Here is a 16,095-nt window from a genome sequence, read left to right on the forward strand (position 1 = left end):
CAAGGAGGTGCGGTCCCTGGAGGTCTACAACCGGTGGAGCACCCACTGCAGGAAGAGGTGGGAGGACCTGCGGCGCTGGGCGAGGAAGATCTGTGAGGCCCAGATGGGGAAGTCCTCCCAACGAGGCACAGACCCCCCCTTATGCAACGCATCCTGGCAGTGGCGTACCTGGACCTGGATGGGCGCTTGAAGGCTGCACAGCAGTCACAAGGGGATGAGTACAAATACCATAATTTGGCTCCTTGATGAATGTGTCTGTGTGCGTTTGTATTTATGCTGTCTAGCAGGGACTCTGACTGATGTCCATCTACATAATGGCCCCCGTGGGGAGTAGGGGTGTAAGGGTCAAGTCTGCAGTACGTCAGGTCCTTCAGTGCTGTGGGGAATGGCTGTAGAGCAGGGTTGTGGCCACTAGTCAGGTGCATAGCCATGTGTATAGCGGTAGATGCTGCATGGTGGAATATTTTCAGGGTGGTTGTATGTGTGAACCAGTTCTGTATCTCCATTCCACTATTTACAAGTGTCTCTCCTGTTTTGTCTCCCCATTCCTGCTCTCTTGTGTTGTCTGTGTACATCAACATTATCTGGCGAGGGAGCTGAGGCACCAGTGAGTGGGGATGCAGCGGCCCAAGGATCCTCAGAGGTAGACTCGTCTGACGCCCAGGGGACCAGTGGGTTGGGGAGTGAGGGGAGTACCACAGGGGAGGCAACTACCACTGGAGATAGTGACTCCGATACCTCCTCCGATGGGAGCTCCCTGGCGGTGGTGGACCCTAGTGGGCCCACCCCTACTGTGTCATCTTCCGCCACCCCCATACCATCATCGCCCTCCCAGTTGCTCCCCACCGAGTTTCCCGTGCCCGCTCACCTAGAAGGGTGGGTGTCTCCTTTGCCCCAGGCACCTTATCCCCTGCCCCAGTCAGCCCTGCTGCCCTCACGGAGGAAGCTATTGACCTCCTGAGAACCATCTCTGTAGGGCAGACGACCATCGTCAATGCCATCCAGGGGCTAGCATCAGAGGTGCAGCAGACCAATGCCTATCTGGGTGGCATTCACGGTGCCGTGTCCGGCCTACAAAGATCTTTTCAGGCTTTGGCCTCCTCTTTGATGGCAGCCAGTGTCCCTGGTCAATCCGTCCCCCCTCCAACCACCTTTACCCCTTCCAGCACCCTACTCCCTTCACCCATCCAAAGCACACATTCTGACACGCAGGCCCACACCTCAACACACAAGAAGCACACCACACCACCTACCACACACATACAAACAGCCAACATACACATGCACACACACCAACATCCACTTACCCCAGTGTGCCCACCTCTTCCGCCTCCCTGTCTGTCCCCTGTACATGCACACCCACAGGCACTGCACCCTCATTCAACGTTGACCCTATTCCTGCAGTCACCACAATAGCAAACATCCATTCATGCAACCCAGACACCACACCTGCACTCACCACAACTTTAGTTGACACATGCAGCACGCTCACCAGACTTGCAGACACCCAGACAACATACATTTACAGTACCAGCCTGCCTTGTCCAACTGTGTCCACCCCCTCCTCCCAAGACACTCAAACGCACCAAAACACCCACCCATCACACATCCACCACACCTCAGCATACTGTCCAGTCACCTGCACCCACATCACGCACACCTAAAACCACTCCCTCTACCTCCACTCCCACGCCTTCCTCCAGGTTCACCCCAATTGCACCTAAGAAACTTTTCCTATCCTGTGTAGACCTATTTGAACCCACTGGCCCACCCCGTCTCATCCCTAAACGTGCCCACTTCCTTGCCCTGTCCACTCCTCCCACGTCACAGCCTGCCGCTGTCCGCCCTTCCCATTCCTGGGCCTCCCCTGTGAGGAAGAGACCCCGTGCTGGCCCAGGAACATCTGCTGCACCCCAGGCCAAGTCCACTCCACCAGCTGCTGTCACAAAACCCAAGCCCCCTCCACCTTCCAAACATAAATCTAAGCCCCCCTCCCAGTCGCAAGGCCCCACCCCTGCCACCCCCGCCCCAGTTCCCCCGATGTGCCTGGATGCCCCATTGTTGCCCCTATGAGGTGGAGTACCATTGCACTTATGGGAGTCAAGTTGAGGCCATTGTGGCCCATCGGACTTCTTTATCCCTGGACTGGCCATTGGCTTTAAATGCACTTTGGTTGCTCATTGAGCAGAATAAAGGTTCATGTGTGGCCTGTGTAGCTTAAGGCACACTCTGGATCCGTGGTCTCTCGTTTCATTGTTTGGGGTGTTGGGCACATGTATGTACTTTGGGCAGGTTGGATTTGCCTTTGCCTATTAGTTTTGCATAAAGAAATGAATGTGCGATGATTGAGTGCACTTTCTTTAGCCATCAAATACTGCCACGTAATACTCCTTTAAGGCAGCGCCAAGGACCACTCTATGAATGATTTAAGGCACTTATACTAAAAGGTCATGCAGAGAACTGTACTGTCATGCCAAACATAAAGAATGGATCACCCTAAGTTAACTGTAATCAATTAAACGCCAAGGAGGAGCTAAAGCTGTGTGTGAGTAGAAACGAGATGTGCACCTGCCATTGAGGAGGAAAAGTGCGATATGAGTAAAGAGTAGAAATGTGGTTGTAACATAGAGGGGATTAATTTCTTCTCTGGTTTGGCTTTGGGATTTTCGGAAACAGGCAGGACACATATCAGATCAGGGTGCATGTAGAGAGAAGATGTTCATCGAGGCAGAGTCTTGCCACCCGAATCCTGGAAACAATTTTCCTTCACTCTCTTTCTCTTCTTTTGGTATTTTCTTTTAAATTTCTGATAGTGCATACCTCCACCCCAGTGCAATCTGTCTCCTCCTGACACATGGCCGCCCTCTTGACTTCACTGAGGGTGTGTGAAAACAAGTCATGTAGTGGTAATGGTAAGTACAAGGTCTGTCTCCTCATTGAGGTTCCTTTTCCTTTTGAGTGGGTTTGATTGCATCCTGGTGACTGTAGTTATTTTCATGTCTGTATCAGAATGAATAGTGACACAGTCAAAGAATAAGAAGGAAGAGACCAGGTGTGTGATTTAGGTCAGCTGAATAGAGTTGCCTTATATTTTGTCGTTTTGATTTCTCCCTAGCACAGGTTACAATCTCTGCTTCTATTGCAGGAAATCCCTGCATAGATCTGAAAATGTAAATTGTTGTTTCTCATGTAAGGGGGTAAACACTTGTAAATCCTACTACTAGTTGGATATGTGTGATGAATGCCATCCAGCACATATTCCCACTCACGTGTGGGGAAAATCTTGCAGTGATTTCCAAATGAAGGTTTTCCATTGTGAACCATGCTTTATTTGTTGTATTATTCCTGGAATTACTATTGCTCCATTTAAAATGTGTACTACAAGCCCATTCCTTCAGAGCATGCAAATTAATTCTGGCTGTGCAATCAAAATCCATGCACCCTAGATGTCAGATGTGGTGAGCCAGCCAAGGTGAAATCTTAGTACCTCCAGCTTAATTTAAGTGAATAGATTTGAATCAGCTATAGCTAAAGAAAACACCGTATCATTCGTGTTACTGTCCAAGCGAAATAAAAAATTATACCGTTTTTGAATGCATATTAAAATGTTTATTCCAGGGTTCTAAATTTCTCATTTCAAAAACTCGATCATTGCATATCAATGTTCACACTAGTAGTGTGCAAAACCAAGTACCTACTCCTTATACAATGTCAGAAATATTATGCAAAATGGCCAGTGTCTTGATTGATAATACAATGGGAGGGAGTACCTTGCTTAACAAGACATTTACAATAGCAGGGGGTCACTGCGTCGAGCCAAAAATGTCGCTCAAGCAAGAAATGTTCTGCTCTTCCTTGGCCGCAAATTATGGTAAATTGTCTAGTGTGACATTTTGAGAAAACCGAATTCTTCAAAAGTCATAAAATGTTCTATTTGCACAAGCATAATTCATATTTTGCTCATGCCTCCTTCACATATAAGTGTTATACCATATCAATGTACACTCAATTACAAGGACTAGATCGTACAACACTAAACATCATTTTGCTTCAACAGATGTTAAATCCAAATCCACGATGACTGATCATAAAAGTACTGCTTTCCTCAAGCTTTTGTCATGGTTTTTATCACTTTCCTTCAATTACACTTAAGTTACATTTTAGCACCACACCAGAATCTGGCCATTTTGGGCAAAAAGCAAGGTTCTCCAGATATTATCAGCAAATAGGTACGTTCATAGAAAGCTTCAGCAATTTGCATTAATCCTCTATGGCTTCGAATATGAGTTTGATGGTAAAAACTGCCATACTCACACATACAAAAAAAACTGACACTGCAGATGTGGGGAAATGTGTGAAATAAATACAGCAAATTATGAGTTCTGAAACACAGACAAATGTTAGTAATATGTGTGCAATATTAACCAACCTCATGTCATACACACTGTGTGTGAAATATTTATCGGGTGTGGTAAATACTGCACCTGATAATAAGTGATGTGTAGAACATCAGCAAGTTTCTGGTAGTGGAAATCCAGGAGCAACAAAAAATTCTGGGAACAGAAACAGCCAGAAAAGTATACAGAAGACTTTCAGGATAGCATCAAATCACGCCAACACATCCTTCCTGTTTGTGAGTGGGCAGGCGGTCTTAAGACACCACAACTGTCTGATGGGCTAGCTCATGTTAAAAATAAAAAAAAACACCAAAACTGAGGATATGCCTGTGGAGCATGATAATGGACAACATCTATACTGTATTCATGCAATGTTAATGATATCAACAGGTTCCAAGTCTTAGGGCTTCAGAGTGTGGCACCACATAACAACCCTGGCGGTCAGACCACCAGGGAGATGCCGTCACCGCAAGGTACATCGTTCCCGACGGTCTGACAGACATCTGAGTTGTACTCAGGTACGGCAACTCGGAACTCAGCGTCACCGTGCTGATTATAGTTCAGCTTTCCGCCAGCCTTTCCATGGTGGTCACCCCACCATGAAAAGGGTGGCAGAAAACCAGTACCGGGGGCCCCCCTGCCCAGCACCAGCGGAATGCCCCCAGACAGTGTGCATTCCGATGGTGCTTGTTTGTTACAGTATTGGCCTCTGCTCCCTTAAGGAAGCCGTGACCAATACCGTAGCACTGTTCCCGCCAGTCAGCCTGGTGGGAACATCATAATACAATGTTCCTGCCAGTCAGCATAGTGGGAAGATCGTAATACAATGTTCCCGCCAGTCAGCCTGGTGGATACATCGTAATACAATGTTGCCATTGTAATATGACCGAGGGGACGCCACCACCGTGGCGGTGGCGTCCTCCCCGTGAGTTTGGCAGTTGGATTGTCCGACCACCAAATTCATAATGAGGCCCACAAATAGTTGGTGGGTACATGAAATAGTCACTAGGCACAAGCACAAAAGGATTGCACCTGGTGTTGGTTCTTCACTGCTCTCCCTCAAGTTGTGGAAAAAAAAATCTTGAGCATCTTTGGCATGTCTAGAGTAAATGACAAGTAGAGCACTCGAGGATGGAGGACTCAAGGTACAAAAAACATTAGTAGAGTGGGTGGCAGTGGGAATGTGCAACTTGTTAGACCTGACAGCGAGTGAGTCCTGACCTCCCCAAGTAGTGCCCAACCAGTCTTAGACCCTTAGAATTTATGCTAAAGGTGCTTCTCCTGCCTAAACCTGAAGCTTGGGACTTAAAAATATTTTTCTCAAAAAGTGGCCTAGAAAATGACAGGACAACGGGACCTACTTGCTCACCAATCTGCCTAGGTGCAATGCCGGTCGGCCTGACTATTCGGTAGCTCCCACTACGTTTATTTCCACAGCAGCAAAACCTGTTCAGCAGGACCTCTTAGAAAGGTTATCCAGCCTTTCGGAGCCCTCATTGCCTGCAAACTGCAGCTTCATCCTGTTGAAGATTTTTGACTTCCAAAAAAGTCCAAATGGAGAAACTTTCATCACAAATTCGTCCAGCGGCTCCCCTAGGATGATGTCTCCTCCTCTGACACCAATGGCTGCCTTGCCCTACTGAACTTTCCCTTCTCAGGAACTTTTCTATAAAATTTCTTTGAAGTCTGAAGATAAGTTGAGACCGGGCCCAATCTCTTGAATCCGACTGTGCTCCATTGCAACCAGCCATATTTCATTGTTTTTCAGCAACTAAATGCCTGTGGTTGGCATTTTATTCTTTTAGGTGCTATTTTGCACTTAAAACTTTAAAAACTCTTATCTCCCGTTCCACTGATTGGATTTGATTCAATTTTGTGTCATTTTCTTTATTAACTTTTTCTCTATATCTCTCAATTGGTGTGATGTTTCTCTTATGTTATGTTTTCACTTTATTACTGTTTGGGTGCTGCATAAATACTTAGCACAGTGCCTCTAAGTTAAGCCTGCCTGCTTATGTGGCAAGCTACTAGAGTGTTAAGCACATATTAATTTAGTGACTTTTGTGGTTCACCCTGACAAGAATTGTGGTTCCTTGATGTGGATGTTCATACACGTCAACCAAAAATCCAATGTTTTACACACCTGCATTGTGGAACTGAGTGACAGAAGCCCTAGTAAATGTGTGCATGGTCATCAATGTCCAAGAAGCAAACTCTTAATTAACAATTAAGAAGGCCCTAGTGATATACATATACAATGTCATCCTGCTACAGATCCTAAGTGACTACTGACAGACATCATGACATGTTGGTGGAGATAGGTGAGGTTTCCATTGAAGTTTCCATTTAAATTACCTGCCTGCCTACTTCAGCTTCCCCCATTACATTAGTATATAGACAGAACAGCGATTAACACACATTAGCATGATGCATTTGTTCACTGTCACATTTCCATGAGTGAGGTGCTGGCTGTCTAGTCAGCATATCCGTACTTACAGTTCTCGGGTAGTGATATTCATGCAGAAAAGGTTTCATGTCACTAGTATTTGTATGGCTTGCCAAGCATTAATTTGCAAATGAAACAATAACTTTCCAGACTACTTCTACCGCATTGCACAAAACACTGTTGTTATAAATATATTGGAGGAGGTAGAGGACCTCATCTAGCCTGAAGATGTCATCTCCTTGACACTTCCTTCCACTGAAGAACTCACACAGAAGAAAACCACTGAAACTATGGAACAGCTGAGTGCCAGGATGACTGGAGTCTGCCTGGAGTGAGCAAAAAAGAGGAAGAAGTTACCCATCCTTTGGAAAAAGCCCATATTACATAACAATCACTCTCAGTGGTACTTGAGTGCAGTAGGTGCATATCAAGCATGAAAAGGGAACAACCCACATTTATAGAAAGCTATGGAAAACAGGTACAATGCCTCCCTGTCATCCCAGAGCTAAGGGAGATTGAGAGGATGAGTAGCAATTCCAGCATCTCTCACAAATGTATGTTCAATGGCATAGAAAATGCCAGAAGTGTGTGTACTCCTTAAACACATGTGCACTCATAGGCCATTCAGCTTCAGTACTCACCCTCAGACTCACAATGGATGACAGATATGCAAACATCATGAAAACAATGGACATGTTTGGATTAAAAGTCAGGAGGTTATCTTGTTACAAAAGGCAATTTGCTGTTTGGGAACATTTTGCATCCTCCAAGGCCACATCTACCACATCAACCTCTACGTCACTGCAGGCCTACTCAGGTGAGGCAGATGGTCTGCCCTCATGGCTCAGCTCTCTGGGCCTGGTGAGGAGTCTGTATCTATAACAAGGATTAGGCCATGAGGGTGCTGGCAGTTTCTTCAGGAGCAGCCATAAGACTTCCAGACATTTGTATTTTTTTAAATGTATGTTTGATATTCAGTTACAAAGGACCTATTTTGCACTGCCATATGCAGAGCACCACAACGGTGCTGCTGAAACAATGTCTGGAGGTATTTGTAGCAACTATTTATTTATTTGAGAGTTTTCTATAGCACTTTGTCTTTCAGAGGTATGTGAGCCCTGCACAAACAAAACAACTGATTACCCATATTGGTGGAATAACTCAACTGAAATATCAGAGGAGGTAAATTAATACTTATAAGAAATTAGACTACTGGTTGTAGGGGGGACTCTATTCAAGCAGCAACCACAATTCCTGTCAGGGTGAAGTCACAAGCAAACCCCAGATTAACATGTGCTGAAGCTTCTGGCAGCTTGGCACAAAAGCAGTCAGGCTTGACTTTGAGGCAATGTGTAATTTATATATGCAGCACTTCAAACAGTAATAAAGTGAAACACAAAAAAATGCAAATCCCACTCTTTATTAGGAAAATAAAGTGAAATGTAATAATTAATTTAAGAGCAAAATAACAAAAAATGATACCAGTTGAACTGTAGATATGTGGTTTTAAAGATTTAAGTGATAAAAGAACCAAAACGGCACAATGCGCCAACCCAGGTTATCCGGTCACGCTAAACTAGGAAAAAGTCACAAGCTCAGGCCAACCATGATGGAGCACTGGGTTACCTAGTTAGGCCTATTGGACAAAGTCCCTTAAATCCTGGTTGCAGAGTGACACAGAGTCTTGCGTCAAGGATGCCTTGTTCATTGGTGGTTACTGGGAAATACGAGGCTGAGATGCGATGTCCTGCATCATCATCGCAGATTCCATTGTCAGGGGGCATGCAATGTGATTTCCTGAGTCAAAGAGGTGCCACTCATGGGCTGGTTCTGAAGAAACAGTGGGGCTTGAGATGTGGAGTCTATGTCCACACCAAAAATGCCATTGACTAGGTGCTTGCGATGTGAAGGACTGCATTGAAGAAGCGTCATGCAGTGGCAATTCCTGGATGCTGCGGACAACGATGTGAAATCCAGCACTGGGGATGCATCACGCAATGGTCCCAATGAGGGGTTTGGTGAGGCGCTACACCATGCATCGCAAGCCATTGGTTCTGCTGGCACCACAGCTGGACTGCCAAAGCACCTTCAAGTCACTTCCAAGGGTACATGACTGTGGTGGCATCTCTTGGGTGGGCATGACTGATGGCTGACAGATGGAGGAAGCCTGTTCTGCTCCTAAGGGTTCTGATCAGACGGCCAGCCAACTAGCCTTTGAAGTCACTGTAGTGGTCCTTCATTCAAGATCGAGGTCCAGTCCTTCTCACTCAGATAGGAGGGCAGATATAGTAAGGAAGCAGAGTGACAGTCCTTGCAGCAAAGCAGCACAGCATCCCTTCTTTTGAGTCTTCCACATGTCCAGATGTGTACTGGAGAGTCAGGCTTAAAGGTCCATTATTTATACCTTGTGCCACTTTGAAGTAGGAGAAGGTTCTGGAGGTTTCCACCCCACTGAGGTGTCAGGTATTCTCTTCCTCACTGCCTGGGACAAGCTTGTCTGGAACAAAAAAGATTAGTGACAAACCCATTGCAAATGTGTTCAGGCAGGACCTTTGTGATGTGCAAGTTTGGTAGGTGACAGCCCCAGCCCATCATTAAGTCACAGTGGCCCATCCTGCTACCACCTACCTTCCCTGTGTTTCACTGTCTGGGAGCAATTCACAAAGAATAACTGCCAGCTGCACCTAGTCATGTGCACGAGGGAGGGACTTCACTCACCAAATGGACTGGACAAGAAAATGCCAACTTTCTAAAAGCTCCAGTTTCATGATTGTGACTATAAATCTGAGTTTACTGTTAAATAAGTATTTTAATTACAATTCTTTAGACACCAAATTCCACCTGTCCATCTGTTTCCAGTTGAAAGTTATCACTCATTAAAAAATTTAATAAGGAGGCTCTATGTTATCCTATAGGAGAGGTCGGCCTTGCAGTGCTGAAAAAGGAAGGTAGGAATTTTTCAGTACCAGGACGTGCAAAACATAAAAGTACATATCCACCATTTGAATTATGCTACATCCTGGCGTATGGGCTGTTTAGGGTCTACCTAAGGGGTGACTTATACATGTTAAAAAGGAATGTATGGGCCTAGCAAAAGGTTTATTTCACCAGGTCGAAATGACAGTTTAAAAACTGCACACACAGCCTGCAATGGTAGACCTGAGACATGTTTAAAAATGAGTGGCACAACCATTGTTACAGGCCCACTAGTAGCATTTAATATAAACACCCTGGGTACATGTAGTACCACTTAACTGGGGTCTTACCAGTAAATTAAATGTGCCAATTGGGTGTAATCCAATTTTACCATGTTTAATAAAGAGAGCGCAATCACTTTAGCCATGGTTAGCAGTACTAAAGTGCATAGAAACCTAAAAGCCAACAAACATTGGTTCAGAAAACAAGCAGGTGAAGTCAAAAAGCATTGGAATGACCCTGCACAATGGGCCAAGTCCAACAGCTCTCTAGTGTTGTACAGAGTGTACATTTTAGAATGCAATACTCCAAGTTATACACCTTCATTTTCAGTAGCTTTTTTATGCGCTGCACAGGCTAAGGTTTTTTGGGTGATGCTCTAAATTATGATGCTGTGCAGAAAAACTAAATGTCCAGACAAGGAGGGTTCTTAAGAAAGAATCCATGGTCGCAGGACTTCCCAGGGATGGAAGTCAAGATTTTTATTTTTAATCCTTGGTGTACCCAACCTCTTCCACAGCAAATCACAAACATCTACAGCAACGTCGATCACCAACTCCATCCCAGAGAACTTATCTTGCACAGTAAAGCTAATTTCAAAGTTGACAGACGTGAAAGAGGTAGATCCGGGTGAGCATCAAATGCTGGTTTCATTCTCTACTTGCAATCACTTTGGTCACTTCTCTATGTTACTTTTCCAGTGAATTTTATGGCATTAGATTGGTTTCATTGGTATTGACTTTGGTGGATTAGCTTTGCATATATGAGGAACTATCATGCTGTAGAAGTCATCAAGTTCTGATTGTCCACAGACTTTTTCGTCAGCCTCCTCAATCAAGGACAATCATGTGCTTTTTCTTATTTTTTTCTGAGGCAAACTATAACATTGCAATGTGTAGGAAGATATCATTTTTTGGCTTATTATGCTGATCTTAAAGAGTTTAGTTTGAACTTAAATATTTTGTGGTTAAGGGGTGATGGAGGTGTTCCATTTGTTCCAGAGATCTTAGGAGAAGCCAGCTGTAGGTGCTCCCCTCAGTCAACCATCTTGGAACCTCTCAAAAGTTAAATAAATGTATTTAAATAGTACAGTTAAATACATACATAAATGAATTCCTCATATATTTATATCTTGTAACACATTCTTTGTATTGGACACATTCAAATTAGTGTTAGTGTATGTTCAGTTATAAAAAATCCATGTTGCCATTGTCCCAGAATTTATTCCCAGTCATATTCTGTTATTTGTGTTCTTCCTTTTGCCAAGACTCTTCATAATCATCATCTGTGCTGTCTACCCCATCCTCAATGTCCTCAGCTATTGGTATATGTCACATGATGCTGGAGCTACGGAGCATGGCACAAACCACTATAATGCAGAAAATCATATCATAAAAGTACTGCAGGCACCTTTAGTACAGTGCACTCATATAAAACTCTGCCTTAGGAGGTCTGCGTGCTTGATTAGAAGCTTCTTCATGAAGATTACTGGAATCCAGTACTGGTGTCACAGCCACATCATAAAGAGGTATCATGTCTTACCTGCAGGGCAGGGACTCGTGGGTGTAAGTGGTGCAAGTGTGCAAGCACATGTAGGTATTCATCTACTCTAAAAAACATGTTGCAACAGAGGTAAATGTTATTGCAAAATAGATTTCGCTGAGAATCGTTATCAGATTGAAGTTTCTCATATTTACAATGGATTGTATGTGTTGCCTTAGGAGCTGCTAACTCTTTGTGGTACTGCTGGTATGTGTGGATATTGAATAACTGCAACGATATTGCATTGTGATGTTGATGATGATGGGACGATTCAATAGTGCAGTGAGTTGATCATAGAGCATCAGGAAATCCTGCATGGTGGCATTATTGTTGGAAGGATCCATGGGAAAATGTATAAGCTGTCCATTCACAGTCACCAAAGTGCCCAGAACAGGATCAATATTTTGCTGAATGGTGGCTAATAGATGTGGTGCACCAATCCTATTGACCATTGTGTGGTGTCTGGTGCAAAACGTTCTAGCACTAGTAGCATTTTCAGTATTGGGATGATGGCAGTGCTGATCCCATTATTGTGACCCAGGGGGTGCCCACATGAGGCAAGGATTTTGTGCACAGAGTGTATATCAAGTCTGTATGTCCTTAGGGTGTTTGGTAGAGTCATATTTAAAGGTTCCGTTTTTTCTCTGTTGATCTTATCCCTTATCCTGTGGTGCTGTGCCTTTGAGGATGTGGCTGGAAGACTTGACAGCCATCCTTAGTATGGCTTAGCATGATGTAGTGACCTATCTGTGATGCATCCATGGCGGTGTGTTGCGGAGTCAAAGTTTGAGATCAACCTGTGAATACTTCACCTGTTGATGGCTATTTATGTTGGTCTGGCCCTGTGTGCAAGTGTGTGAAATTCATTTATTTAATCAACTCAGACAGAGCATGTTTTGTGTTTTTCTGCATTGTTATGTTGTTCTGATTTTTTGTGTTGGTTTTGAGATTTTTTTTTATTCTCTACACTTTCTTCAGCTTTTAATACTTGCTTATGGCTGGGACTATTTTATATATTATATTCAATTGTTTTTAGTGACCTACCATACTTGTAATTGGATTTTATTTTCTGCATGTTAGCTTTTTCACATATTCCATGCAATAAATATTGCAAACAGACCATAGACGTTAGTGCTTGGCACATGCAAAAATATTGCGTGCAATATTCATCCTGTAGTCATACGGGTCAGAAACTTAATGTTATATTTTCCTGGGACAAACAATAATTGCTGTCAATCCTAACTTAAAATTGAGGCCTTTATCATCTGATTTCATTTAAAAATAATCAGTGGTAGTATACAACTCCAATTCTGGAGGATCATATCAACATAGGTGTACTGTTTGACTTTATCTTCAATTTCAACTAATTGATCATTATAATATTTGATTCACAATCGTCAGGAAGAACATTGAGTCCACATTGGATAGCAGTAGTCCCTCTCCAAACAGAATTGTTTTATTTATGTACCTTATTATTAATACTTGTGCCAACCTATTTTGGTAGAAAAGATCTCACCATATGCACCATCACTTTAGCAATATGCATGCTGAATAACAAGGGCTCAAATATACCCTCCATGTGGTCCATCACCTCCCCTTTTCATGAATGTCTAGTCATGTCACATCCAGGCAACAAATGCTTTATCAGTAATAACAGCAACATCAGTTGGCTCCACATTGTGTGCTATTTAAATGAACACACCTAAAATTCATGTGTTTTGCATTTTCCTTTCCTACATCTTCACCCACTGACTCTGAATTTACACAATGCAGCATTTCTAGTTTATGGCTTTCTTTTCTCTTTTGCAATTCAGATCCAGTTCGGCATGTCTCAGTGGTCTTTCATGCAACCTTTATAATGCATCCTAAGAAAAAAATATTTTAATGTTATAAAAATGCTCCTAAAAAGCAGTAGAACATTTTACAACTTAGGTTTAGGCATAAGAAATATTTAAGTTGCTCCAAAATTATCTTATGAAATATGAAAGAAAATGCAAAGAATATCTTGACAAGGCTTCTGACATAGCAACATTCTATAAACTGTGGTGACTATTTCACCATTGTGTATGCACTGCAATCTACTGCTTTCTTTAAAGTTGTTTTTCTCTTGCCTCCAGATGACATCCTCCAGCAATGGGACATGGGAAAACCACACCTCTGTCAAAGACTTCATTCTCTTTGGCTTCTCCAATCTACCCTTCCGCCTGCAGATTTGTCTTTTTGTTCTCTTTCTATGTGTTTATCTCTTCACACTTGCTGGAAATATCATGATTATTATAGTTGTCACACTGGAGTCTGTGCTCCACACACCCATGTACTTCTTCCTCAAAAACCTGTCTTTCCTGGAACTCTGCTATATTTCCGTAACTGTGCCGAAGATGTTGGTAAACTTTATAGCTGAAGATAAGAGTATCTCATTTGCAGGCTGCACTGTTCAGATGTACTGCTTCTTCACTCTGGGTGTGACTGAGTGCTTCCTCCTTGCTATGATGGCTTATGACAGGTATGTGGCCATCTGCAACCCTCTCACCTATGCCATAATCATGAACAAAAGCAAGTGCCTGCAGCTAGCAGCCTCATCTTGGGTTGGGGGTAACTTGATTTCTCTGGGTCAGACAGCCTCTATCTTCAGCTTGCCCTATTGTGGTCCCAATGTCATCGAGCACTTTTTCTGTGACATTCCACCAGTTCTGAAGCTAGCATGCACAGACACAACTCCCAACAAGATCTCAGTGTCTGTCACTGGATTTCTTGTGCTGCCTATGCCGTTCCTTCTTGTGTTGTACTCTTATGCCCGGATTGTGTCTGCTATTCTAAAGATCCGCTCAGCTGAAGGCCGGAAGAAGGTGTTTTCTACTTGTGCCTCTCATTTTATTTCAGTAACTCTCTTTTTTGGAACCGGGGGTTTCACCTATGTTAGGGTAAAGACGACTGGTTCCTCTGAGGACAATGACATGCTGTTGTCCCTTTTGTATAGTGTGGTGACACCTCTCTTGAACCCCATGATCTATAGCTTAAGGAACAAAGAGGTGAAGGGAGCCCTGTGGAGGGTGCTAGATAGAAACATACTGTCAAAAAGAATATAATTGCTCTGATACACGACAACTAATCCTCATGCCATTAAATATAATTGCTTTGAAGTATCATTAAATCACTAAAAACTAGAAGAAAGGGTGTGTTCTGAAAATAAGTGGAGTGTGACAATGGTATAATATGGTTAAACAGGGGAAAATATTTACCTTTGCATTGACCTTTTCTTGGGTGTGTTGTAGCAAGTGGTTGACACTCTTATCAGAGGGTGAATATCAGGGGGTCTCTAGTATGATCTCCTTTCTTGTGTTTACAGTTCAGAGAGGAGGAAGTTCAAGTTTGGAATCCAGTGTACAGAGATATAGAGCTTTGAGAGCAGTTATGAGAATAGAGACTCCCAGAAAATGATGAGCCAGATGTATAAGAAGTATTTGCAGTTGGAATCCCTTGTACAAATGTTCATACTTGTCCATTACTACAACTCTGATTTGTGATGTAATAAGAGTGATATTGCTGCTTGCAATGTCAACCCTGGAACCACTTATGATTCACAAGGCAAACAGGGGTCAGAGGGGTTGCTCATCTTGATTGGAACTCACAAGGAACTCTATCACTGATATGCAACCTCTTCTGCACTCACATTGATAAGTTACCAGCAGACAATGGTAGTCATACACACTGCTGTAGCTTCTATAAGGATCATCTTTCATTGTGCAAGTGGCATATATGGGCCCTGAAAGGGAGTAACAAATACACAAAACTGTATCTTCACCTATTGAGTTGATTGCCGTCTGCTCCAGAAATACACATTTTTCTTTTAAATTACCCTCTCCCACTCTAGTAGTGGCATGCTTCATCATTGGGTCTCATCCTGATTACTAAAATCCAGGATGGGCTCGACTATATTCCAGGGAGCACTTTCAATGATAATTAGCAGACAGGGTCTTAAAGAATTTAAAAATACCTTAAGCAACTCAGGTCTCCCTTTTACTGGTGGTTGCTCAGGTGTGGTTATAAACTATAAGGCAGGAAAAGTTGGAGAATAATAAACCTATTACCCTTTCCCTTGTTGACCTGTTTCAGCTTGTAGATTGTGGCCACTAAGGGTCCTTGGGCTTTCATCAGGACAAAAACCTGCCCCCGAACTTCCGTACCCCTCACAATGTTGATTTCTGGACAGAAGATAGACAGACATCAAACATGTAAAGCATGCAAACAAACAAGCATACTACCCTGATGTTTGAGGAAAAACTCCACTTTCATTTTCTGTGGTGACAACAAATCATATAGGTGAAGGCATTCTCATACTTCTGATTTTCAACTTCACAATAGTTGTGCATAGCAGTAGTGACTTCCAACTTTTTGTCCTACTCATTATTTTCAGTGATCTATGAAAACTCAAGCAAACAATGAATAATTCAGTGCATATAGCCGTAGATGCTGTGACAAACAAAAACATACGGACATGCATGGTAAACCATAGGC

The 16,095-nt window shown here is 43.2% G+C and overlaps 1 protein-coding gene across 1 annotated transcript in view; it reads left to right on the forward strand.

Annotated features, from left to right (window-relative positions):
• Nucleotides 1-14,666, forward strand: part of LOC138301526 (olfactory receptor 10A7-like) — a 35,991-nt gene extending 21,325 nt beyond the window's left edge. Inside the window, exon 3 of the mRNA XM_069242041.1 lies at nt 13,698-14,666. Coding sequence (XP_069098142.1) covers nt 13,698-14,666 — 969 coding nt within the window. The remainder of the gene's footprint in view (nt 1-13,697) is intronic.
• Nucleotides 14,667-16,095: the final 1,429 nt, after the last annotated feature.

The sequence above is a fragment of the Pleurodeles waltl genome, chromosome 6, assembly GCF_031143425.1.
Source record: "Pleurodeles waltl isolate 20211129_DDA chromosome 6, aPleWal1.hap1.20221129, whole genome shotgun sequence".
Classification (NCBI taxonomy): domain Eukaryota; kingdom Metazoa; phylum Chordata; class Amphibia; order Caudata; family Salamandridae; genus Pleurodeles; species Pleurodeles waltl.